This window comes from Mustelus asterias, chromosome 18 (genome assembly GCF_964213995.1).
Source record: "Mustelus asterias chromosome 18, sMusAst1.hap1.1, whole genome shotgun sequence".
NCBI classification, from domain to species: Eukaryota; Metazoa; Chordata; class Chondrichthyes; order Carcharhiniformes; family Triakidae; genus Mustelus; species Mustelus asterias.
Genome location: NC_135818.1, coordinates 23979621 through 24006042, shown reverse-complemented (window position 1 = coordinate 24006042; position 26422 = coordinate 23979621). Strand labels below are relative to the sequence as shown.

Below are 26422 nucleotides of genomic sequence, written 5' to 3'. Positions count from 1 at the left end.
CTTGCGAAAGACAGTATGCAGTTAAAACACATTTTATTGAACCATCATGTATTGAGAGAGAGATGGTCAGAGGATTTTAGCTTCTCTCTGATGTTACATCACAAGGGCACAACAGATATGCATTTCTGAAGATTTGATCTTCCCGCCCCACCTGTCATCCAAACTGGATGGTCCAATTACATTAATATACTTCAGTTACTTCGGCCAATAGCATTCTACCCTCTAGCAGAATTAGGAATTCACTTTTTCTCCTCGTTGCCTAGTAACTTTACCTACGCAAATCAGGTAGGTTCCAGGGTCGCCACTAACACCTGCCACACTGAGAATAAGGGAGTCATTTTCCCCATCTGTTTTCCTGCCCCCTTATCAGTAGAGGCTACATTCGCAGCTATCCATTGCAGCTAGAAGCTGAATCTTTCTATTCACTTCAAAAACCTTGGTATTACAGCTGCCTGGCCTGCCTCTGATAATAGGGTATACTACTCGATATTTCCTTATTCCAAAAGAATTTGGTCTGTCTGCTTAAACCTATTCCCCATTTTGCCAAGGGGTAAACTGCTCATTGGCTAAAGCTTACAATAAAATACAAAAATACAGTTTAAATCTATAATACTTCTTCAAAAATAATTATATATGTGCTATATTATACATATATATACATATATATATATATATATACAGAAAATACTTTCGTGGCATATAAGTGAGGCACATTGTGATACATTTAATACATATAAGGCATACTGTGGTCCCTATTTTAAACTAATCTTCTTTGTTTTAATAATGTCAGAAAACAGGGGTTTCCATATCCCCTGCTACAGCCTACAATTGCAGTCTGCACCGCATTTGAAATACTACATATTGAGTCATTCTAATACTTATTACTCTTTTAATTTCAGATTCAAATGCCAAATAAAAAAACGCACAGTAAAATACAGTAAAAGAACTTTAAAAATCTTTATTCCATTTGTTCACAGTATACCATATGTTGGCCATAAAAAAAGCTGGGAGATGGCCTTGAAAAAGCTGAGATTAGCACCAGGAAAACTCTAATCTTTTTCTCCTTAATGTGTCATTTTCCGATATGTGCAATACAGTCCACCATGTTATCAATGCAGTCAGACATGTTTTTGGAATGTTTTCATGTTGCGATTTGAAATCCTGTAGCATTGCTATGGCCTTAATGGCATCGGTAGGGTAACAGGCAAGTGCACAGATGGGCATTCATTCAGAATCTTCAGGGTCATCGGGCTCCTCAGCTGAAGAACGTACTGCATCTATGATAGTGTTGTCTGTCAGTACCTTCATGTATTGTATGGCATCATCCACCTCTGCATAATTTTCCATTGTCTCTGCTGGAATCTCCATCCCAGCCTCCAGGGGGCAAGCAAAAAGTGCCTCATTATCGGGATGGTTGGCCTCATCCGCCTCCTCCTTGTTCACATTGTCTTTTCCAGCTGTACGCTGTTTGAACCCAGTGTAGTTAAAGCAGTTTGTGATTGTGGCTTCCTTCACCATCTTCCATCCCTTTTCAGCATCAGCGTGGCCTCTATCGCAGTGGGATTGATGACATTGATAAGCTGAAAGATCAGCTTGGGTCGTGGATTTTGAAGTGTCTAATCATCCTTGATTCATTGGCTGGAGCTTGGCCATGGTGTTGGAAGGCAAGAACATCAGTTTTAATATTCTTCAGGCCAGTGATGTCAGGGTCCACTTTCCTGACCCATGCCTCAAAAATGTTGGAGGTTGTTTAGGGGGTTTTATTCGTCTCATACTGTGTGTGTAATGCCTTGATTTACACAAAGCACTGTGGCTTTTTGGACTTCTGTGTCACAAGAATCGACAGTTTTTCACTGCCATCCATTTTGGTGCAGATCCTAGGAGTGATACACCCCTTGCTCTGCTTTTCAACGTTTCACGTGTCTTCCTTAAACATCAAAAAATGTTATGTCAAATGATGGTAAAATAGTCCAGTTTCGTCCACTTTAAAATATCGCTTTGCATATTCGTTCAAAATGTAGACAAGACCATTTTGAAGCTAGTCACCTGCCATTGCTGTTGTAATGGCAGCACCCTGACCACTTAGCATGTGGAAGACGATGTTGTGCCTTGTCTTGAATCAGTTCAGCTGTCCTCGCTTCAGGTGAACTCCGTGTCCCAGCTTCTTCACAATGGCAATTCTTTTCCTGCAGGATTGGTCCAGATATAGAAACATAGAAACCCTACAGTGCAGAAGGAGGCCATTCGGCCCATCGAGTCTGCACCGACCACAATCCCACCCAGGCCCTACCCCCACACATTTTGCCCGCTAATCCCTCTAACCTACGCATCCCAGGACTCTAAGGGACAATTTTTTTTTAACCTGGCCAATCAACCTAACCCACACATCTTTGGACTACTGAGATATGGACATGATATCTGCTTGGGCTGCCTTGAACCATGCTGACAGTTCTTTTTTGATGTTGGGATAGATAGCCATTCTCATCCTCTTTCTTGCTGGAGAGAATACCTATTTGTTGAATGATTGCAAGATGTTTACTTGGCTTTCAGAATGGTGCACATACTTGATGGCAGAATCTCCCACTTTTTCACAATGGTCATTTCTGCTTCATGCTATGGTTTTCCATTTGCTGTGTCAACTTCACCATCCCCCCAATTAACAACACTTTTAACTTTCTCACAGATTTTGCCACACTTAGAGCGCATATCATTTCACATAGAAAGTTGAATGTGCTTCCACCATTTTTCAACAGTGACACTCCAGCTCTGCCGCTACACATTGAAAAATGTGCATGGAGCCTGCAGCTCAGAGGATTTGCCCAATTTTCTTTTCTTATAAGAAACACCATTGTTTTCCTTACTTGGTCTTCCGACACTGGCTCTTGAATCTTTAACAAAAGCAGAAAATGCTGGAAAATCTCAGCAGGTCTGAGAGCATCTGTGGACAGAGAATAGAGCCAACATTTTGAGTCTGGATGACCCTTCATCTGAACGACGATGGGGTGTTTTACAGACGATGAAGGGTCATCCAGACTTGAAATGTTGGCCTTCTTTAGATCCAAATTGGGTTCCGTCAATAATTTCTTTTGGACTGTCACATTGTTAATTCCACAGACCAGTCTATCTCACAACATGTTCAGGCCTGGCCCAAATTCAAAGTGCTCTGCCAATTTTCGTAACCTGGTCAGAAATCCGGTGACAGATTACTCAGGGTTCGCCCTGCCATGTTAAAGGCGTATCACTAGAATATTATGGAAGGTTTTCGGTCATAATAGCCTTTAACCAAGTCCACCAATTCATTAAAGGTTTTGGAGTCGAGGCATCTGGATAAGTCAGTCTTTTTATTACACTGACGGTCGGGACCCCACGTGCCATCAACAGGACTTGCTGCTTCTTGTCCCCCTCAATGTTATTGGCTCAAAAAAAGTAACGCATTCGCTCTGTGTATTGGGCCCAGTCTTCTGTGCTTGCATCATAGGCTTCAAGTTCACCAAAAAGAGGCATTTTTCTTACAGGAGGATTACTTGTCTTGACAGTAAAGATGGTCCAGAGGAAAGAAAAAAAAACTTGCTTTACTCCTCTTCCTCAATGTAATAATCATACCCAGGCTGGTCTTCTGTCACCGATCACCCTTTATTTACAAGGTGATCGAAATACCATTCAGCAACTACTGAGTGCAGGTCAGCCCTGAGTAGGCTTGAATAGAGCCAGCTGGTGTTAAACTCCCCGCTGCCCCTTCCCTATTGGGTGAGCTTCCAGTCGCCTCAAAGGAGAGATTGTATTGTACAAGTCCTACGGGGAGATCTACTGATGAACCCCCTTGGCCATCATAACAGTTCAGTACCATTCATAACTTTTGAGATACTGAAGCAGTGTGTACCCACATGATGGGTTCCTGTTCTAACTGAACAAGGTGCACTACAATGGGCCTTAGCATATCTCTTGCTGAGGGCAAAACTCATTTAGTATTCTCTAGACAAATGTTCAGCAGTCTATGCTAGAAAGATTGAATGTATGGTTGTTAGCCAAGGGCAGGATGGTGCTTGGCCTCACATCCTCCTTGATCACTCTTTGAGTAGACTCAAAGTGGCCACTCAGAAAGGGAACAGGCATGGCCAATTCTACTGGAAATAGATTCCAGCATGAGTAGCCACCTTTAGAAGAGGCAGGCAGCAATTATAAACAGGACAGCATCCCTGTAGAACCCATAGTGTCTTGAACGTATACAGTGAAATCTCAATTATTTAGATTCAGATGATAAAAAATTCTACTTGCGTTTTTCCGATCAGAGAAGAGTGAGATTCCAGACAGTATCTGGCATATTTAAAAAGGGATGCTTTGTTATATAGCTACAGCCGTTTGAAAAGAGAAATATATCAAGCCAACGGTCTCCAGAGTAAAAAAAGGGGTGTACTGAGAAGTCAGTAAAAAAACATGTACTGAGCATTCTCGGGTCACTAGTACCTGCAAGAGAGATGGTGGATCAATTAGAAGCCATGCGTCCTTTCATTTAGGAAAATGAATCATGGAGTTCTTATGCACAGTGTTTTCAGTACTGTATAAGCAATTAAAATTGTAAATGAGTTGCTCTCTACCACCTTTTCTCAGGACAATAAGAAATAAAACCTTCAATTTGCTCTGGAACTTCGTTCATCCAGCAAAGCCCAGGAACCAAATGTATGATGACATGACAAACATTCTTGAAGAGTGTTACTCTCCAAAGCCACTGATTATCGCGGAACGGTTGAGGTTCCATTGAAGGAATCAAGGCGAAAGCATTGCTCAATTTGTGGTGACCTCAAAAAGGCTGGCACAACAATGTGAGTTTGGTGATTCATTAGAAGATCCGCTTTGAGGTCGTCAGTTTGTGGTCTCCAAAATTAAACTATCCAAAGAAGATTGCTTGCTGAACATGTTTTGACTTTAAAGACCACAGTAGAAATTGTAGTGTCGATGGAACTGGCTGCTCAAAAGGCTTCACAATTTGGTGCAGGAGTGAAATTCCATAAGTTGAGAACTGCCCATAAGAAGTCAAATTAGCAATGATATGCCAAAATGGGCCATTCAGCAGATAAATGCTGGAGCAAAGATAGTAAATGCAAGAATTGTGGCAAAACAGGTCACATTGCGAAATCTTGTAGGGCTTGACTGAGTTCCCCTGAGAAGGATATTCAGAAGAAGAATCTGGGTACCTTCAAGAAGAAGAACAAGTTGCATTCTACAAAGAGAATTTACAACATGGAAAGAAAAGATTACAGCTGTGAAGAAGAGAATGTCCAGTAATATGCTGAAGAGCTCCAACTGAACTTCTTATCTATACAGGGTGAATCACATCGATTCTGGGTCATTCTAAAGTTAAGTGGACAACCTATTAGGATGGAGGTTGGTACTGGTGCTGCGAATATCTTTAATTCCTGAGACTACATACCACAAAAGATGAGGCATCTTCCTTTAAAGCCAATTGATGTGATTTTAAGGACATACATGGAAGAGATTGTGCCATTAAACAGTTACATCATGGTCAATGTAGAGTTAGGTGGGTAAACAGCAGAACTGCCTCACCATTAGTAGGTAGTTTTCAAGCTCTATTTGGGAGATCATGGAGTGCTGCCAAGAGACTGGTCGATGCCAAAACAGACTTACGGCACCTTCTGAATGAATACAAGAGTGTATTTGAAGAGACATTTGACTAAATGAAGGGAGCACAAGTAAAACTCAAGATAAAACTGAGTAGTTAACCAAAAAGTCTCAAAGCAAGAACAGTGCAAATGTAATTTGTCTCAAGTTTGAAGAGTTAGTATGACTTGTTAACACTGGTGTGCAAACACCGGTTACAATGAGTGACTGGGTTACCCCAATTGTACCTGTTATGAAACCAGATGGTTCAGTTCGTATTTGTGATTTGCAAACAACCATAAATCTAGTGTTGTGTGCTGACCAACATCTGCTTCCTTTAATTGCACGGCACAGTGATTAGCTGTGCTGCCTCACAGCACCAGAGACTCAATTTGAATCTGCACATTCTCCTCCTGTCCACGTGGGTTTCCTCTGGGTATTCTGGTTTTCTCCCACAGTCTAAAGATGTATACATTAGGTGGATTGGCCATGTTTAATTGCTCCTTCCTGTTCAAAGATGTGTTGGTTAGGTGGATTAGCCATGTCAAAAGCGCAGTGTAATGGGGATGGGAGGGGGCCTGGTAGTTCGCTCTTTTGGAGTGTTGGTTCAGACTCAATGGACCAAATGGTTCCTTCTGCACTATAGAGATTCTATAGTTCTATTTGTTTGCTGGGTTATTAGGTGGGCAGAAATTCAGCAAGATTGATCTTTCACAAGCATATTTACAGATGAGTGTAGCCACTGAATTTCAATCATTGCTTACCATTGTTACTCATAAAGTTCTTTTTTGGTATAAAAGATTACCTTTACCAATAACATTCGCTCCAGCCCTATTCCAAAGATCGATGGATTAGATTTTAAATGGTCTCTCTGGTGTACAATGTTACCTGCAGGATATTTTAATCAAAGGTGAACAAGAGCACTTGAATAATTTAGATGCGATATTGGAACATCTTCAAGTACATGGTTTGCGTATCAAGAATGAAAAGTGTGACTTTTTCCACATGTCAGTCCAGTATTTGAGTCATGTTATTGATAGTAAAGGTCGACATAAAGCTCCCAAAAAGATGGAAGCTAATTTGGAAGCACCAGACGAATGAATGTGACACAATTGATGTCGTTTCTGGGATTGGTGAATTATTATGGCATGATGATAGTAGTGCAATTGATATGGAGATAAATTATATAGGCTTTAAAATTCAGCTTTATGCTATAGGCAGTCAATATGTCTGCTGGAAATGCAACTCAGATGCTGCGAAAGCAGGATAATTACTTATTTTAGCTTTGCAAGTGGTTAGGTTAAGTAGAGTTAATGGACTTTTGTTTACTTAAGTTCCCCTGGGATTTCTGATCAGAGTGATTGACAGGGTCATGTGATGATGCAGTTGATGTGCAGTCCTGGGTCTGGGGCAGAGAGAAAAAAGCTTTTGCAGAAATTAGTTTAGTTTTAGCTATAGCCTGGTTGAAGTTAAAATGGTTTTGCAGGCTGCTGGAATGGTAATTCTCTCCGAAAGCTTCAAGAATATCTACATTCATTATAGTAAGTATATTTATTGTTGCTAACTGTAGTTAAAGTGAAATTTAAGTCTGCAAGAGGAATATTGCTTATTTGAAACTGAAACAGTGGTAAGTTAGAAATTAAAGTTGTTTCCTTTTCATTTTTAAATATTGTTCAACTGCTAATAGTTAGGTTGCTTCATTTGTTAGAGTTATATTTAAACTGTGTTATTAGATAAAGTTAGTTTTACTATAAAAGATCCCTAATTTGTCAGTTGAATCATTCCTGGAAGGAAGTATCCTTTTCTCACATTTATGCTAAAATAGAAAAATTGTTGGGATCTCGTCTGGCTCCTTAATATATCTTGGGGTTCTGGTCTGGGATTCTAACAGGGCAAATTTCTTCCTAACATAGCTACATTTTGAAGCCATCGCATAATTTACTATGCGTGAAGCAGTCATGGGACTGGACAGCAGAAAGTGAGAAAATATACAAGGATATCAAAGATGTTTTGCAGAAGTCTGAATTATTAGTTCATTTTATTCCGAAGCTGCCATTACTACTTGCTTGCAACACTTCACATTATGGAGTAGGGGCAGTCGTTTCACATATTACAACTTTGGGAGAAGAACGACCAAAAGCTTTTACTTTGCGTACTCTGACTAGTGCTGAATCTAACCAGGCTGAGCTAGAAAAAGAAACCTTGTGTATAACTTTTGGTGTACAAACATTTAATCCTTATTTATATGGTCGCCATTTCACGTTATTGACTGATCTTTGACCCTTAACTACGCTTTCTGGGTCATATAAAGGCATACCCATTGCTAGCTGCTGGTTGATTGCAAAGATGGTCACTAATCTTATCTGCACACTCCTATAAAGTATGGTCAGTCAGAGTGCCATGCTAATGCTAATGCATTATCATGCTTACCTTTACCTATTGAGCAGATGCCACAAACTAGTTTTGCTAATGTTCTTTATTTTTCGCTAGTTTTTATATTTTGCTAGTAGATTATTTGCTGGCGACAGCTTCTCAAATTCAGAGACATACCAGAAATAATCCGTGGTGGGGAATGTGGTGGATATGATATTGAATAGAACGATAGCTGGAACGCCTCATCTGCATCCTTATTTGAAACCATATGTATCAAGAAAGTTTGAGTTGACCGTCTAAGGTAGTGCCTATTGTGAGGAATCCGAATGATTATTCCTCTTAGCCTGCATGAAGTGTTCTTGAACAATTACATGAAGGACATTCTGGTTAAAGTCCGATGAAGGAATTAGCACATAATTATTTTTGGTAGCGGGTCTGGATGCTCAGATTGAAGAAAAAGTGGGACAGTATCAATCCTGTGCATGAATGAGAAGTACACCACTGTTGTCTCCTTTACACTCTTGGGAGTGGCCTAAAATATCATGGCAACTATTGCATGTCGATTTTGCTGTTTTTCTGAGGTTTACATGTTCTTAGTTATGATTGATGCAACACTCAAAGTGACCAGAAATTGTTTTCATGAGATCTACTACACCTGAACAAACCATTGAAAAACTTGAAATTTTTGCAATATTTGGTAAGCTGGAACAGATTGTGAGTGATAATGATTCACAGTTTACTTCTCGAGTTTGAGGATCATCTCAAAGTAAATGGTATTCAGCATATAAAATCTGGACCTTATCATTCATCAACCGATGGATTAGCTGAAAGATTCATATAATCCCTGAAACATTCTTTAAAAGTTTTAAGAGAGCAAGATTCATTATCACATCTTGCAAATCGCTTTTTGGCATCTTATAGAAGCAGTGCTGATGTGACTACCCAAAGTTTGCCTGCATTACTACTCTTAAAGAGAAAGTCGAGAACTATGTTTGATTTGTTATTACCTCAAGAAACTTCAGAGATAGTAGAGCACCAACAACTATCTCAAGTTGCTATATGAAAAATGCAGGCAAAACAATGTTCATTTCAACAAGGAGATTGAGTGTTAGTGCATAATTATGCCACAAAAATGGATACCAGCCATAATTTTAGCAAAAACGGGTCCAATTTCTTACATGTTTCAAACTAAAGATGAACTAGTTTGACAATGTCATGCTGAACAATTGTTGTCATTTCGAAATAATTTCTCAGAATCATCTCCAGAAATAACAACTTCTTTAGTTCGTAGTGTTGTGAATAATACTATGGAAGACTTAGTTGAAACTGAATTGCCTGATGATTGTGTCTTTCCTACTATACATGAGAATGATGCAGAATTAGTTCCTAAAGAAGTGTCTACTGAAGTTCCAAATCATACATCCAAGGTCAAGGGCAGCCAAACTCCAGAACCTTGTATACAACCAAAGAGAAATAAACATCAGCTTCCTTATTGACTGTGTATAATGATTGATGGTGCACAATACTGTGTCTAGAGTATTATTGATCTTATGTATAACATCATAGTAATTTGTTTTCATGACCACAGACATAAGGGGGGAGGGATATTATATATTTAAATGGTTGCATGTTTGCTTTAAGAACCGGTAACATGATTTGATGGTGATATCATTGGGGTGTTTCACAAGCTCCTGTTTAGTTTCAATTTCTACTCAGTATAGGCAACTTCTCTTTCAATAAATCTGTTGTTATGTAGTTTGAATCTACGCAAACCATGCCTTTTCCTTTTTGTTTAAAACCCACAACCCCTAACATAGTTACGACATTATGGCCTTTAAGAGTGCCTGATCGAGAGCCTGCTTGTTCATTAAGTTGCCATGCTGAGCAGTCAGCTCCACCCCATTTATTTCTGACTGCTCTCTTTTGTCAATGATTTTTAAAATATTTATCAGCATTTTGTCACCAATGTTTAATCAGAAATCTTTCAGGGACATAATATGAAATTCTCACTGCCGGATTAAGTATGACCTGTATAAGCACGATAAAAAGAAGGATTACAGGCTGAATAGCACCAGAGCTCACTGAAACATGGCTATTCCTGTGCTTGCATCACATGTCCCCCACAAATGAAGCTTTTTAAATGAAAAATATTAGTGCCATAGGCATTTTATTTCAAACCATGTGGAATTTGAATCTTTAGCATAATGAAAATTTCAACATGCAACAATTTAGTTATTTATTTCAAGCTTATTAAAAACATGGATTACAAACTTATTACTGAGGGATGGTATGCAGAGGGAACACTGCTTTTCTTGATTTGTAATGATAACCTAGACCTGAGTATTCAGATGCAAAATGGTGACCATGTTCCAGTTCCAGAAGGGTCCTGGAACCATCGAGCTTGCGTTAGCACCTTCCGAGAATGTTTGAGCAATTACTGGGTATAAAACACATCATTCTATTATCTTCTCTTGTGTTTCCAGCTGGTGGTTATCAGTGACCCTCACATCAAAGTGGATAAGAAGTACCCAATCTACTGTGAGGCCAAATCCAAGAAGTACTTTGTAATGGATAAAAATGGTGAGGAGTACCAGGGCTCCTGCTGGCCAGGTAAGGGGGAAAAATCTCTTGTATGATGAATTTCCTTTGGATTTCTCACTTCATAATGTGCAATAATATACTTTTTAATATTCAGACATCAAATCTGACCAAATCTTATGCACACAGGAAATGTTCTCAGTATTTTACATTGCTTTATTTCCAGCTTCTTGCTGGCTTGTATTAGCATTCTCTCTCTCTCAACTCTCTTCTTTCTCTATCTCTGAGCTCTCTACTCTTTCTCCTCTCTCACTCTCCTGTCTCCCACCTCTCCCCTCTCTCTTTACCCCCTCACCTTCTCTCTCCCCACCCCCTTCCACATTCTTCAGTCATGGTCCTTCTTCACCTGTGTAATAACTTCACGGAGGCGAAAGTCCCGTCACCAAGTTACTTTATTTACACCATACATCTCTACATAGCCAGCTCTCCAGTTGTTCCCTGCTGAATGCAGGCTGGGAGTCTGACACACCAGCTTTAAATAGGGAGCATGAAGCTCCCTGATTTAACCATCAATTAGGACTCAGCAGGTAGTTCATACTCTAGCAAGCCAACCTCATTGGCCTGGCTGAAGTCATCACAACCTGCAAGCTTAGGTGATGAGTGTCAGCAGAATATTCAATCTTGGAGCCAATCACAGCTAATTCTGCTCCTGTTCTCAATCGCCATCTATGTGTACATTTTTCAGTGAAGTCACGAGATAGTGATGGAACAGAAATAGCTGGATGACATCTTATTGAAACTCATTGCTTTTTCCTCATCCTTGCCCAAACATAATGATGCCAATGCTAGTGTTCCTACTCGTGTTCCTGTTGAAATTTGGATTGTACCTGGGATCTACCTGGTCTGTATCATTTTCTACAATGGTGGTCAATGCGTCTGTGCACTGAGAAAATTTTAGACTTTTGTTAGGCAAAGTCATTAATGGTTACGGAACTAAAGAAGATAAATGAAGTGAAGATCAGCCATGATCTAATTCAGACTTGTCCAACCTTTTTTGCTCAGGGGTCCACATTTACATATTTTCCTCACTCAAGGGGATGATGAGGAAATTTCAGAATGATAAGGTTTGGCACAACAATAAACTGAATTTTAAAACAAAGCTGAGGTTTTAAGGAACTGAACAATTGCTGATAATACAGCAATGTAACAACAATAAATAGTTCAGTTAAAAACAGTCTGCGGGATTTTATGGCCTCGCTCGTCCCGAAATCATAAAATCCCGCCCAAGGTCAACGGACCTTTCTATATTCCACCTCTTGTCCGTTCCGATTCCTGTGGTGGGCGGGGCAGTGAAATTCCGGCCAGTAAGTAGTAAAGGTCCACAGGATCTGAGAGGGTCAGTATATGTGGGTAGGCAAGTGGGAGAGGATGCATGTGTATGTACTGGTGTGTGGTGTGTGAGACTGACTGAGAAAATTGAGATTGGGCCTAAGGCAGACTCACACACATCTCCACATACTAACTCTGTGTCTCGCATTGCCATCACACAATCACTCAGTCGCTCATTCACACTCACCTCCATACATTCACTCACACACAGACCACCCTAAGTCAGGTGCAACTTCGCCCTCCCAGGGCCAGACATGACTTAACTTTCAGGGAGAAAATTGAGACTGCCAGAAGTCTGGGCAGCCTTCAGTTCTGAGGACCCAACAACACCCCATCCTCTCTTTGCCAGTGTACCTGCGAGACATCCACCCTAGCCTGCCAGCTCCAAGCAAGCAACAGCACATTTTAATGTTCCTCTCACTGTTTGTTTGTCTTTCTCTCACACGCACGCACACACACGGACATACACACTCTATCACATGTACACACTCTCTCACACACACACACACACACACACACGGACATACACACTCTGTCACATGTACACACTCTCTCTCACTCACACACACTCACTCTCTCACTCTCTCTCTAACACACAGGCACATTTTTCTCCCTTTCATACACACGCCAGCAGCCATTTCCTCTCTGAACTTACCTTTCGGCCCTGATCCCCAGTCAGGAACAGATATTCAAAACTTACCCATCAACTAATGGCATTCACCTACTTTGACTGTTGTTAGGCTCACCAGTGGCTGCCTATGTACAGTCACTGCATGGACAAACCAGCCTGTGATTAGCTGAGCGGGCACTGAGCATTTTTTTGAAATTCTTTCCATGATGTTTTGAAGTTGAACTGTTATCCACACTTGGGATGTGGTTGGCTACTTAAAAATGCCTCACGGGCCAGATCCGACCTGAAAGCCTTGCCTTGGACGAGCCTGATCTAATTGAATGTGAAACAGGCTTGAGGGGTTGTATGGCCACTTCTGTTACCATGCTCCCATCAATAGATGTATAAAAGTATTTGGGTTTCCTGATTACACCTTTCTGGATATCGCTAGCGCTTACGTTTCTGACCCAAGCTTGTGAGGTTGAGATCTAGGTTAACTTGCATTCAAGGAGCCACGGTTGCTAAAGCATGCATTAGCTGTCTGCCTCTGAGTCAGAGGTTGTGTCCCATTCCAAAGGCTTGAGCATGAAACCTAGGCTCTGTAGTTGGGAGTTCCCTTAGCCAACATTCATCCTTCAACTGATATCACTAAAACAAATTCCGTGGTGATTTGCCTCTGTTGTTTGTGAGACCTTGCTGTATGAAAATTGGCTGTAGCTTTTCCATCTTTTACAATAAGTATTACTGCACCTGTAAAGAAAGCAATTAGCTGTGAACTACTTTGGTATGTGATGTTGCCATGAAAGTACTATATAAATGCAAGTTATTTATTTCTTAAATATGTGACTTGCCGTTGATTCCACAGTATGAATTCTCCAAGTTGAGCTCTGCTCCCAACATCTCAAGAGTCAAGTGTCGTGTTATCAATCATCAATACTAGTTTTTGCAAGATGTTAGTAAAGAGGAACTTTTTCTATGTTTTTGTGCATTATTAGGTGTGTCAGCTTATTTAGATTTTACGAACTCCATAGTCCGCAGCTGGTATGCTGACAAGCATGGATTGGATCAGTATAAGGTAAATTATCTTAAAGATTCACTCTCATTCTCACTTTAAGGTTTGGACGCCACCATGGTTGAAAAGTGTAAGAGGACAGAGATCAGGTTGTGATTATAGGATACCAAGCTTAGGTTTTTGACTGCAGAAGAGAAGACCACAGGAGGGAATTAAGTTGCTTTGCAGTTTTGAGGCCCTGAGACAGAATACATTAGTGTTGGAGACACTGAGGTGGGTCTTGATTTTAAGACAGTATGATTGAAGGGAGGACAAATATGTAGGAAATTGTTTTGGGAGCTCAGAGGAGAGGAAGGGAATTGAAAGCTTTGATCCAGCAGCTTAAAAGTTAGCTGATGTAATTTGATCCACTTGCAGAAAATCAGGCTTTAAAATATTATCAGTTTGTTTTTAGATTGTTAGAAAAAGAGATATGGGAGCATGTGTGATTAGAGTTATTGCATGTGTGGAGGATCAGCACCAACAAGACTGTTGGATGCAGTCACCTCCTTAGGACTTGATGTATGATTTCTGTGTATAAAAACACCCAGAAGGATGACATTTACATCATGCACAACTGATATGATTTTTTTAAAGGTGAATTAAATCATAGTAACATGTTTGGCAATAACTCTTCGGTGAAAATTATGCCCCTTATAGAGGTTTACAGCATGGAAACAGGCCCTTCGGCCCAACTTGTCCATGCCGCCCTTTTTTTTAAAAACCCCTAAGCGAATCCCAATTGTCCGCATTTGGCCCATATCCCTCTATACCCATCGTACCCATGTAACTATCTAAATGCTTTTTAAAAGATAAAATTGTACCCGCCTCTACTACTACCTCTGGCAGCTTGTTCCAGATACTCACCACCCTCTGTGTGAAAAGATTGCCCCTCTGGACACTTTTGTATCTCTCCCTTCTCACCTTAAACCTATGCCCTCTAGTTTTAGACTCCCCTACCTTTGGGAAAAGATATTGACTATCTACCTTGTCTATGCCCCTCATTATTTTATAGACCTCTATAAGGTCACCCCTCAGCCTCCTACGCTCCAGAGAAAAAAGTCCCATTCTATCCAGCCTCTCCTTATAACTCAATCCATCAAGTCCCAGTAGCATCCTAGTAAATCTTTCCTGCACTCTTTCTAGTTTAATAATATCCTTTCTATAATAGGGTGACCAGAATTGCACACAGTATTACCAATGTCTTGTACAACTTCAACAAGACGTCCCAACTCCTGTATTCAATGTTCTGACCGATGAAACCAAGCATGCCGAATGCCGCCTTCACCACTCTGTCCACCTGTGACTCCACTTTCAAGGAGCCATGAATAGGTACCCCTAGATCTCTTTGTCCTGTAACTCTCCCCAACACCCTACCATTAACTGAGTACGTCCTGCCCTGGTTCAATCTACCAAAATGCATCACCTCGCATTTGTCTAAATTAAACTCCATCTGCCATTCGTCAGCCCACTGGCCCAATTGATCAAGATCCCGTTGCAATTGGAGATAACTTTCTTCGCTGTCCACTATGCCACCAATCTTGGTGTCATCTGCAAACTTACGAACCATGCCTCCTATATTCTCATCCAAATCATTAATATAAATGACAAATAACAATGGGCCCAGCACTGATCCCTGAGGCACACCGCTGGTCAGAGAATGATAGGTCTGTCCCAAAAGTTAAAATTCTAAATTGGGGCAAGGCCAATTTTGATGGTATCAGGCAGGAACTTTCAAAAGTTAATTGGGGGAGTCTTTGGGAAGGCAAAGGGATGTCTGGAAAGTGGCATGCTTTCACAAGTGTGTTAACCAGGGTTCATGGTAAACACATTCCTCTTAGAGTGAAGGGCAAGGCTGGCAGAAGTCGGGAACCCTGGATGACTCGGGATATTGAGGCCCTGGTCAAGAAGAAGAAAGAGGCACATGACATGCATAAACAGCTGGGATCAAGTGAATCTCTTGAAGAGTATAGGAGGTGTAGGAGTAGAGTTAAGAGAGAAATCAGGAGGGCAAAAAGGGGACACAATATTGTTTTGGCAGATAAGGCAAAGGCGAATCCAAAGAGCTTCTACAAATACATAAAGGGCAAAAGAGTAACAAGGGAGAGAGTAGGGCCTCTTAAGGATCCACAAGAGATGGGTGAGATCCTAAATGAATATTTCTCATCAGTATTTACTGTTGAGAAAAGCATGGATGTTAGGGAACTTGGGGGAATAAATAGTGATGTCTTGAGGAGTGTACATATTACAGAGAAGGACGTGCTGGAAGTCTTAAAGTGCATCAAGGTAGATAAATCCCCGGGACCTGGTGAAGTATATCCCAGGACGTTGTGGGAGGCTAGGGAGGAAATTGTGGGTCCCCTAGCCGAGATATTTGAATCATCGATAGTCACAGGTGAGGTGCCTGAAGATTGGAGAGTGGCAAATGTTGTGCCTTTGTTTAAAAAGGGCTGCAGGGAAAAGCCTGGGAAATACAGGCCAGTGAGCCTCACATCTGTGGTGGGTAAATTGTTGGAAGGTATTTTGAGAGACAGGATCTACAGGCATTTAGAGATGCAAGGACTGATTAGGGACAGTCAGCATGGCTTTGTGAGTGGAAAATCATGTCTCACAAATTTGACTGAGTTTTTTGAAGGGGTAACCAAGAAGGTAGATGAGGGCAGTGCAGTTGATGTTGTCTACACGGACTTTAGCAAGGCCTTTGATAAGGTACCGCATGGTAGGTTGTTGCATGTAGTTAAATCTCACGGGATCCAGGGTGAGGTATCTAAATGGATACAAAATTGGCTTCTTGACAGAAGCCAGAGGGTGGTTGTGGAGAGTTGTTTTTCAAACTGGAGGCCTGTGACCAGCGGTCTGTCCCTTCAATATGTTCCATGGGTTGTACATAAATCCAAGGTTTGCCTGAAGGTCCTCAACTGTCTGTTGAGTGGAAAGTTCTGTCATCTTGTCTGGGCTGCTGGGAGAGGCAGAGAGCAGTGACACATAGAACAGGAACCAGAGAGGCACAGAGGAGATATAAAGAGAGCATGGATCAGGCAGGCAAAGAGCAGAAAGCTAGGGACTAAAGACCAGAGAATTATATGGCGGAGAGCAAGAGACTGGAAACCAGAGAGACAGAGAGACAGCAGAAAGCAAAAGAGTCGGGGCTGAAGAGAGTGAGCAATGGAAAGGCTTAGAGCAGAGAGCAAGAGAGATGAGAATGGAGAGGTAGGGAGCAAGTGAGTGGGGTCTGGGGAGGCACAGAACAGGGAGACGTGTATGAGAAACAAGAGGCACAGTCTTCCTGTTTTGCTTTTCCTGCATCCATTTTCAGGATCAAGTACTCCTAGTTTGATTATACTAATCATTTGCAGAGTTACACTTCCTCTATTTGTACCAACAATGTATCTCAGCATGTCTCAAAGGAACACCCAGTACTGTTCTTCTGTGATATGCTTCCATCTTTCACGTTCATTGTCCACTGCTTTCCCTCACAAAAATTGGCAATTAATGTTAAAATAGGGGCTATTTTATGCTGTGAGGCAATTTCTACTAGTTTCAAAAAATAGAAAATTTAGAAGGATATGGGGAAAGAACATAGAATGACAATGATGTAGGTAGCTCTTTCAGAGAGTTTGCATGGACATGATGAGTGACAGGGAAATGCAACTATATGGATAGTTCTTTCAAAGAATTGGCGCAAGTGTGTCAGGTCAAATTATGTTCTTTTGAGTATTTGAAATAAAATTTCATCATCATTGTAATCTACAAAATTAATGTAGTTCTACTAAATGATCATCCTGACAGGAACAGTAAGTTACATGAAAAACTAGAGACTGAGTCAATATTGGTTAAGGCCCCTTATTCAAAGGCATTCAGTGTCTGATTGTGGTACCCAGTTTTGGGAAGAGGATATCCGCTAAGAGCTACTCCCCTGCCCTTGCTGCCAAGAGTCACGCCCCTGCCCTTGCTGCCAAGAGTCACGCCCCTGCCCTTGCTGCTAAGAGTCACGCCCCTGCCCTTGCTGCTAAGAGTTATGCCCCTGCCCTTGCTGCTAAGAGTCACGCCCCTGCCCTTGCTGCTAAGAGTCATGCCCCTGCCCTTGCTGCCAATCTCCCTCCCCACCTACCTCTCCGCCGTGACCCCACACCCCATGATTCCCCACCTTGTGATTCCTCCTCCTGCCGTCACTCACCTCTGAACTGGGTCCCTCGCTGATCCTGGACCTCAGATGGGCGCATTACTGGCAGCAGCCACTGCCTTCTGGTAGTGTTGCTAAGCAATGAAGAGCTGCTGCCTCAAATTGGCCAGCAGCCTTCGGCAACTGGGACTTCTGTCCAAGGAGTACTTGATCCCAGGAGAAGACAGCTACTACCCAGTAATGCGGCAGGTCTTCCTGAAAAGTGGTGACATAGGGCTCTCGCTGGCTCTCCAGCTGGTGACACCCTTATTGCCTACATTAAATTCTGCTCACTGAGTTCTTCCACACCACCAGAAAATGACTTTGTTTTTGATCAGAGTTAAATTTGTTGGGCTCACCAAGGACAGCATGTGGGCTCTTTCAATAGAATCTGGCACACTTCAACCAGAGATAATGAAAGATTAGTCAGGGGTCTTACTCTTGATCACTATCCAGTGATCTGCGCTTGAGCATGCAAGTGTGGGATGTTAAATAGGGCTGAATTGAGCTCATGTATGGGTGCCTCCCCATGGTAAAATAGCAGGGTGAAATTGATTTTTGATCATGGGACCATAAAGGGTGCAATGAACTGTCAGCTCATTTTGCATCCTGTTTGATTTTCCTTACTATTGACTTCAGTTGGGTAGGGTGTAACACTGGCTGCTGATTTGCAATCGCCCATTTTGCCAAAAAGCCAATCTCCCCCCGTTACACCTAGGCTTATACATGAAAAGTGAACATTTGGATGAGCTATTGGCCATTTGGATGAAATATTGGGGACAACCAATACCCATGGAATGTACTTCAGAGAAAAGAGGAAAAAAAATAAGAGAGCAGCATCATGTTACACTATGGAACACACTTCTGTGTTGCAGGGTTCCACAGATATTCTCTTTATGTGGAATGACATGAATGAGCCAGTTGTTTTTGATGGACCTGAACTCACGATGCACAAGCATGCACTACATGCAGGTGGATGGGAGCACCGAGAGATGCACAACCTGTATGGTTTTTATCAGGTAAACTTTATCTCACACAGTTGGTGTATTAATTGCTTTCTGAAGATTGTTAGATTTTGCTGGTAACATGGATCTGATGGTGTAGAAATAGTATTTTACACACACACAGATTAATTATATGTTGAATCTTTTTCTCTTTGAAAATTCACTTTTTTGAATTTTGTGCGTATTGAAGTAAGGGATGTTAATACTGGAAAATTGAATAGTATAACTGAGCCAAAGCACGGGAAGCTGCAGAGTAAACTTCTTCTAGTCTGTGCTAACGACATGCCCCAGCCAACATCAGACCGCAGTAATTACTCCACCGCAGTGACATTCCCCATTTCCCACACCAGGCATTTTCATTAAACAACTTTACCAATCAGTGACAAATTTGGAGCAATTCTTTGCTGTTTGCTGCATACGGAATTATAATTTTAACCACAGTGTTCCATAATGTTGAACCATAATGTCAAAAGAACATGAGATACTTGTATCTACAAAATATATGGAGTTTGCAGAATGCTCAGTAGCATATCATTTTTCCCTTGTACACGAACAGACTACTGGCTCGTGCAGTGAATGCTGATTTGCGAATTCCTTCAAGTGAGAGCTGGATCTGTTTCTGGCTTGGGCGAAGATAATTTATATCAGATAGACACTGCATTAATCAGGGCCCAAAGAATTCTCCTGGATCACTTCAATCAGAGGGGATTCCCCAGATTTGTCCTCCAAATCGACCTGGATGTTCACTGCTCCTGAAGATGACATGGTCTAAGGTGGAGTGTGTTTCTGTTGTGATGCAGGAGGCATCGCAGTTGTGTGGGACAGGGTGGGGGATCATCATTGTTCATATTTTAGAAATCTGGAGCATCTGAGCCTTGGAACTCTCACTCAAGTAAGCTGGAATCATAGAATCCTTACAGTGCAGAAGAGGCCATTTGACCCATCGAGCCTGCACTGACTCTTTGACAGAGCATCTTACCCAGGCCCTCTCCCTCACCCTATCCTCACAATCCCATTTCCCATGGCTAATCCACCTAACCTACACATCTTTGGACATTAAGGGGCAATTTAGAATGGCCAGTCAACCTAGCCTGCTCATCTTTGGACTGTGGGAGGAAACCGGAGCACCCGGAGGAAACCCACGCAGACACGGGGAGAATGTGTAAACTCCACAGAAACAGTCACCCAAGGCCATAATTGAACCTGGATCTCTGTGAGGCAGCAGTGCTAACCACTGTGCTGCCCCAGGAATTCCAATAAATAGAGATTGGAGCCAGATGACTAATCCTCCACTGTCACTATTGGATTCCCTGAGTTTAGAGCAGTTTTTAAACTTCTGTTATATGAAAAGTAAAAACAAACCCGAACTGATGTTTTTGTGTGTTTTGCATCAGCAATGGGCAACAGCTGAAGGTCTGATCCGTCGATCTGGAGGAATAGAGAGGCCATTTGTCTTGACTCGTTCTTTCTTTGCTGGATCGCAGAGATATGGTTAGTGATCAGGTGTTGGCAGTTTTAAAGTTTATTTATTGGTGTCGCAAATAGGCTTACATTAACACTGAAATGAAGTTACTGTGAAAATCCCCCAGATGCCACACTCCGGCGCCTGGTCAGGTTCACTGAGAGAGAATTTAGCATGGCCAATGCACCTAACCAGCACGTCTTTCAGACTGTGGGAGGAAACTGGAACACCCGGAGGAAACCCCCGCAGACACTGGGAGAATGTGCAAACTCCACACAGACAGAGATCCAAGCCAGGAATTGAACTAGCTCCCTGGCGCTGTGAGGCAGCAGTGCTAACCACTGTGCCGCTGTTCCGACGGGACTGAGGTTGTGTTTATGCTGTAACCTATAGTTGTGTCATGATGCAAGGAGAAAGTTCTTCAAAATGTTTTGGATGAGGCTTATCCAGTGCACACTGACAGTGAAACCTTGCAGAATTTCTCCCAATGCTATGATAGACACTCCAACAAAGCCTTATGGAAAGTCATTCTTACTGTTTCCAAATATAGTGTACATGTTCCATTTTATTTTACACATTAGGTTTTATGATGGTCCTGCCTGGCCTTTTCCAATATGTAGGAAGATCAGTATTAAAATAGAAAAGTCTCCATTGAGACACAAAGGTCTCAACTTTAATTTAATCTGTATTGGAAAATATAACAGAATTTTTGCAGCTTAGGGCAGGCAAGCAGTTTTAACTGCCTATTCGTCTGCATTTTGCCTACTATGTAGCTATGCTGCCCTACCTTCTATCACATGTGCCATCAAAACCTTATGATGTAGCAAGAGAACCTCCTTGGAGATCCAGCTTGAGTAGTGGGGTCAGGTTGGCATAATGGTCTGTAATCCTTATATTTTCAATATTCATCCAAATCCCTCCTCTTTCTCAGTGTTAAGCTTATGTTGGGGACCTCTCTCTTCAGGACAATTCAGGTGAGTGAAGGAAAGATTTTCTCAAAGTCCTCAGGATACTTGGTGGGACTGATTGATTAATGGACTTGGCTCAGTGGACATGATGGCCTTTTCTAAACCGATGTTCTCACCTATAGCTAAAATAGAGCCATTGCAGCAATCTAACAGTTAAAGTTGTGATTGAGAAATGTGAATTCAGAGGCTGAAATGGGGAACAAAATGAGAAAAGCAAACTGGAGCCTGAAGATACAGTTCTCAACCCTGAGCCCAGTTTAAATGATCTGATCCTAATTACTGACTGTTTCAGTGTGTGGCCACTTTGTAAATCTATGGTTATTACACTACTGACTGACTCTTCTGCCTATTCAAACTACAGTAAAATATTCCTGTCCAAACTTCAGGCATTGCTATACAAGGCAGAAGTTGGGGTGCTACAGTTGGCCTCAGTGTCTCGGTGTGGCAGAGGGCAAGAATCACCAGGTTTTCTGCGACTGACTGCTGTCTGCCAACACCTGACAAATGCATATGTATGCATGTTTGATGTGGGCAGGATAAGGGTGGGTTGTGATGTTCACTATGGTCAAATATCTTCCTAGTATGCATGATCAAGGTTTGCATATAAAGAATGACCTCTTTGGTGAGTTATCAGAGGATGACTGGCCTCTGGCACTGAACACCAGCAAGAGTCATCTCTCTTTCTACAACAGGAAAAAATGAAATGTGTTCAAAAGAAGAACTGAAATCACTAAAAAGACAATGTTGGATGATTTATTTACTGCTCTACCTGCTTTCTCATTCCCTGTTTGCTCTGTTTATTAGGAGCAGTATGGACAGGAGACAATGTAGCTGAATGGAGTTACCTTAAAATCTCAATTCCAATGCTACTTACTCTCAGTATAACTGGCATCTCATTCTGTGGAGGTAAGAGTCAATACAAGAACACGCAATAAGATCAAAAGCTCCATTCATTATGAGCATGGCTGACATTGGGCTTCAATTCTATTTATCCACCTGCTCCCCATGTCCGTTTATTTATTCAGCGAATGCAAAGTCCCTCAGACAAGCAGTTTCTTCTGGTCCTGCTGTGTTGAGTGCAGATAAGCCTCAGCTGAGTCTGTGAATTGGAAATTCTTCTATGATGTGGTGTATAGTCTGCTCTCTCCCACAGGCACATCGGGGGCTGGCACCAGTGCCCCATCTGTGAAGGTTGGCCAGGCAGGGGCTGTGGCCGATCCTGAAACTGTTGAGGGTGGACCACTCTTTCCTTGAAAGTTTGAAACCAGGCAGCTGTTGAGTTGGGTTTAAGACCAGGTACTTGTTTGTTGTGTCCAATGATTTCCATTCATTTGTCCAGATGGAATTTACATTGAAGACCTGTGTAGGATGGTTTTTCCAGATCAAACTTCTTGATGGGCGTTGTACCTTGGGTGGGCTGAATAGATCAGCATGAAGTGGCAGGGGGGCATTGCAAACTCTTTCTATCATTTTGTCTGCTATGTACAAGATGCACTGCAGCAACTCACCAAGGCTCCTTTGACAGCACCTTCCAAACCTACAACTTGTATCATCTGGAAGAATAAGGGCAGCAGGTGCATGGGAATTCTACCACCTGCAAGTCCCCCTCTAAGCCATACACCACCCTGACCTGGAAATATATCACTCTTCTTTGAGTGTCATTGGGTTAAAATCCTGGAACTTGCTTCCTAATAGTACTATGGCTGTGTTTACACCAAATGAACAGCAACCATTCAAGAAGGTGGCACACCATCACATTCTCAAGAGCAATGGGGGTAGGCAAGAATTGCTGACATGCTAGCAATGCCTTCGACCCATGAAGGAATTTTAAAATGCCTCTAATTTTAATACAATACTGATCTTAACTTCCTGATTCAGCCTTGTATGGATCTTTGTTATATATTTAAGTGATTACAATATTCCCTTAAGAGCCAGTCACATGATTTGATGGTGATGTCATTTCAGAGGTTCATGCTTTTAGTTTCAGTTTGTACTCTGCGCAGTGCAAAGACAATCTCTTTCAATAAACCCGTTGTGTGATACTTTGAATCTACATGTGCAAACCACATCCTTTCTTTTTGTTTAAAACCCACAACCCCTAACATAGTAATGTGTGCTTACTGAACATTTTGAATTGTTTCTTTAAATGTTTATTTCCCCTTTTTATTTCCGGCTACACCTTTCATTTATTTAGCCATTAATTTTAGTCAGTTCTACCCTCACATCTATGAATTTGCTTTATTTAAGTTTTAAGATCATTGTGTGTGATTGGAGTATGTCACTTTCAAACTTAACTTGGAATTTACTTGCAATTTGATTACTAGGAAACAGCGGATCTTTTTACCATGAGATTACTAATTAATCCTTTCTCATTACACAATATTTGATGTAATAAAACTTTATCTCCTAATTAGTTACACAGTGCATTGCACCAGAAAACTTGTCACAAAAACATTTTAGAAACTCACCTTCTACACCACCCTTGCAAATTTTATTGGTGCAGTCTATATGAAGATTAATGTCCCCCACATTTTTTACATTTCCTTTGCTACATGCTCTAGTCACTTATTTTGTATTGTGCTTCCAATACAAAGCACATTTACAGAGGCAAATAAAAGAAATGATTTAACGCAGGTTGATTGTATTTCAAAAGGGACATATACAATTGGAAGATTGTATGTAGATGAGGCAAAATTGTATAAGTTTACTTTTGAAATACATTAGCCGTAAAGTTAAAAAAGAAGAGGTTGTTAAATTCCAGGAAAATGAACTTTTAAAGGAAAACAATAGAGTGTAACATTAAAAAAACAGATTAAGGACACATTGAAGACTGTGTTGTGGTGGTAGCTATGAGGTCTCCAACAAGACAGTGGGCCCTATTTTATCATTTTAATTCTAAGTGCTGGGTGGATTGAAACTGGGAGTGTTTCAGATCCGACTTTCAGACCAGTTCTCAGGCGCCCCCATACGCACTCTACCCGAATAAATAGCAGTGATTCTGAATCGTGCTGCAGAAGCCTGTGGGTGGGGCTGAACGTGCCCGAAACACTGCAGCTCTGATCGGCGCCTCCAACTGTGCATGCGCAGTAGAAAAAAGAAAAATGCTTCCCTGCCACATCGCTCCCGGGCCAGATAATGCCTCCCCTGGCCCCCACAGTCATTGCCCCACCCCCACAACATAACTGACCCCCTTATTCCCTGACAATCCCCCCCGCTACCCAGACCAATTGAGGCCCCCTGCCCCTCTTCCCCCCCACCAATCTCACGCAGAGTGGCAGCGGACCTCCCTCCCACCCATCGATCGCACGCAGAGTGACAGCGGACCCCCCTCCCTGCACCAATCGCACGCAGAGTGGCAGCAGATGCCCCCTTCCCCCCCACGGATCACACACACGGTGGCAGCGGACCCCCCTTTCCACCCCCACCGATCGCATGCAGAGTGGCAACGGGGACCCCTCGCCTATGCTCCCCCACCAGAGAGCCATCTGACCCGCCTCTCTCTCCTCCCCACCAGAGAGCCATCTGACCCACCTCCCTTCCCCCCAAACCAGATGTGGTGAACCATTGTTGGTTACCACCAGGAGTGCTAAGCCATGGTCTGGCCAGTACTATGAGTCTGTAGAGATGTTACTGTTGGGGTTAGGGTTGGGCTGTTCTACCTGTTAATATAGTCCTATGGTACATCCCAGTTGGCTCCGCCTCCTGGGAGAGGTATAAAGGTCACTGCTTTGCCTGGTGACCCCTTAGTCTGGGATTGTATATTGTATATAGTAGCTCCGTTATTGTTGGCACTAAAAGCCTTTATTTCCCGGGTACATCCTGCCTCCCGTGTGATTTATCGCGCATCACCAGAGAGCCATCTGACCCACCTCCCTCCCCCCCCACCAGAGAGCCATCTGACCCGGCGCCCTTTCCACCCTGCCAGAGAACCATCTGACCTGCCTACCTCCCCCCTCACCAGAAAGCCATCTGACCTGCCGCCATCCCCCCCACCAGAGAGCATCTGACCCGCCTCCCTCCCCCAACCAGAGAGCCACCTGACCCACCTACCCCCCCCCCACCAGAGAGCCATCTGACCCGCCGCCCTCTCCACCCTGCCAGAGAACCATCTGACCTGCCTACCTCCCCCCCACCAGAAAGCCATCTGACCTGCTGCCATCCCCCCCACCAGAGAGCCATCTGACCTGCCTCCCATCCCCCCCCACCAGTCAGCCATCTGATCCTCCTCCCTCCCTGACCCCCACACCCGAGAGCCATCTGACCCGCTTCCCTTCCTGCCCCCCCCCCAATCAGAGAGTCATCTGACCCGACCGCCCACCCCCCCCCCCCCCCCCCCCCCCCCCCCCAACCAGCCCACCACCACCATTGACCTAAGTCAGAGAGCCGCTGGAAACTCTGAACTTAGCTCCTCAGAAGCTGGAGTGCCCAAGTCGGAACTTTGCACACCATGTCTGTTTCCCGCCGAATCTGGACGGGCGAATGCAGTGGTAAAGAGGGAAGTGCCGGCAAGTTTGGCCGTGCAGCCCATTAAGTCAATTTAAATGCATGCAAATGCATTTAAATTGATGTTGCGCCCATTTTGGGCACGGTCCCGACGGTGGCCACTTTCAGCCATTGCTAAAGGGGGAACGGGTGCAGAGGTGGGTGCGGATCGTGCTACCCACCTCACGCCCGACTTTACCAAGTTTTCATGCCCGAAAACGGGTGCAAATTGATGGTAAAATCGGGCCCAGTATGTGTGTTGTAGCTAGACTTGTGAACAGCAATTTGCTACCACCCTCAGGCAGCACTCTAAGAACAGCAGGGCATTATGTGGTAATGCTACTAGAATTTTATAGTCTAGAAAATCTATAAGGATTGTTGCCATCAAAAGAGAATTTAGCTCTGAGTTTATTTATGTCAAAATCCCTTTGGAAATGTTGGTAAAGTCCTCCTAACTGTGTAAAGGTACTCTTGTATTTTAAGTGTTTTTTAATTCTAATAATTGTTTAACTTTGATATAAAATTATCAAAATTGCTCTAAGAGTTACTTATTTTGGCTTCCGAAAACTCATGATACGCAAATTGCAAAATCGTTCTGGCATCTGATTCCTTTGGGATTTGGACAGCCTGGCACTCACTAACTGCTGGGCCATAACAAACTGAAGTGTTAACCTAGATTATGTTGTCAAGTCTTGAGTGGGTGCTTGAAGTCACATCTGTAGAGTGGAACCACTTACCTTTTAAACATCACAGCCATGGAGTCTAGG

At 42.6% G+C, this 26422-nt stretch overlaps 1 protein-coding gene across 1 annotated transcript in view; it reads left to right on the top strand.

Annotated features, from left to right (window-relative positions):
• Positions 1-26422, top strand: part of LOC144507012 (neutral alpha-glucosidase C-like) — a 116137-nt gene that overhangs the window by 57783 nt on the left and 31932 nt on the right. The window contains exons 12-16 of the mRNA XM_078233547.1: positions 10473-10599; positions 13522-13601; positions 18615-18758; positions 20138-20234; positions 21978-22079. Of these exons, the coding sequence (XP_078089673.1) occupies positions 10473-10599; positions 13522-13601; positions 18615-18758; positions 20138-20234; positions 21978-22079 (550 nt within the window). The remainder of the gene's footprint in view (positions 1-10472; positions 10600-13521; positions 13602-18614; positions 18759-20137; positions 20235-21977; positions 22080-26422) is intronic.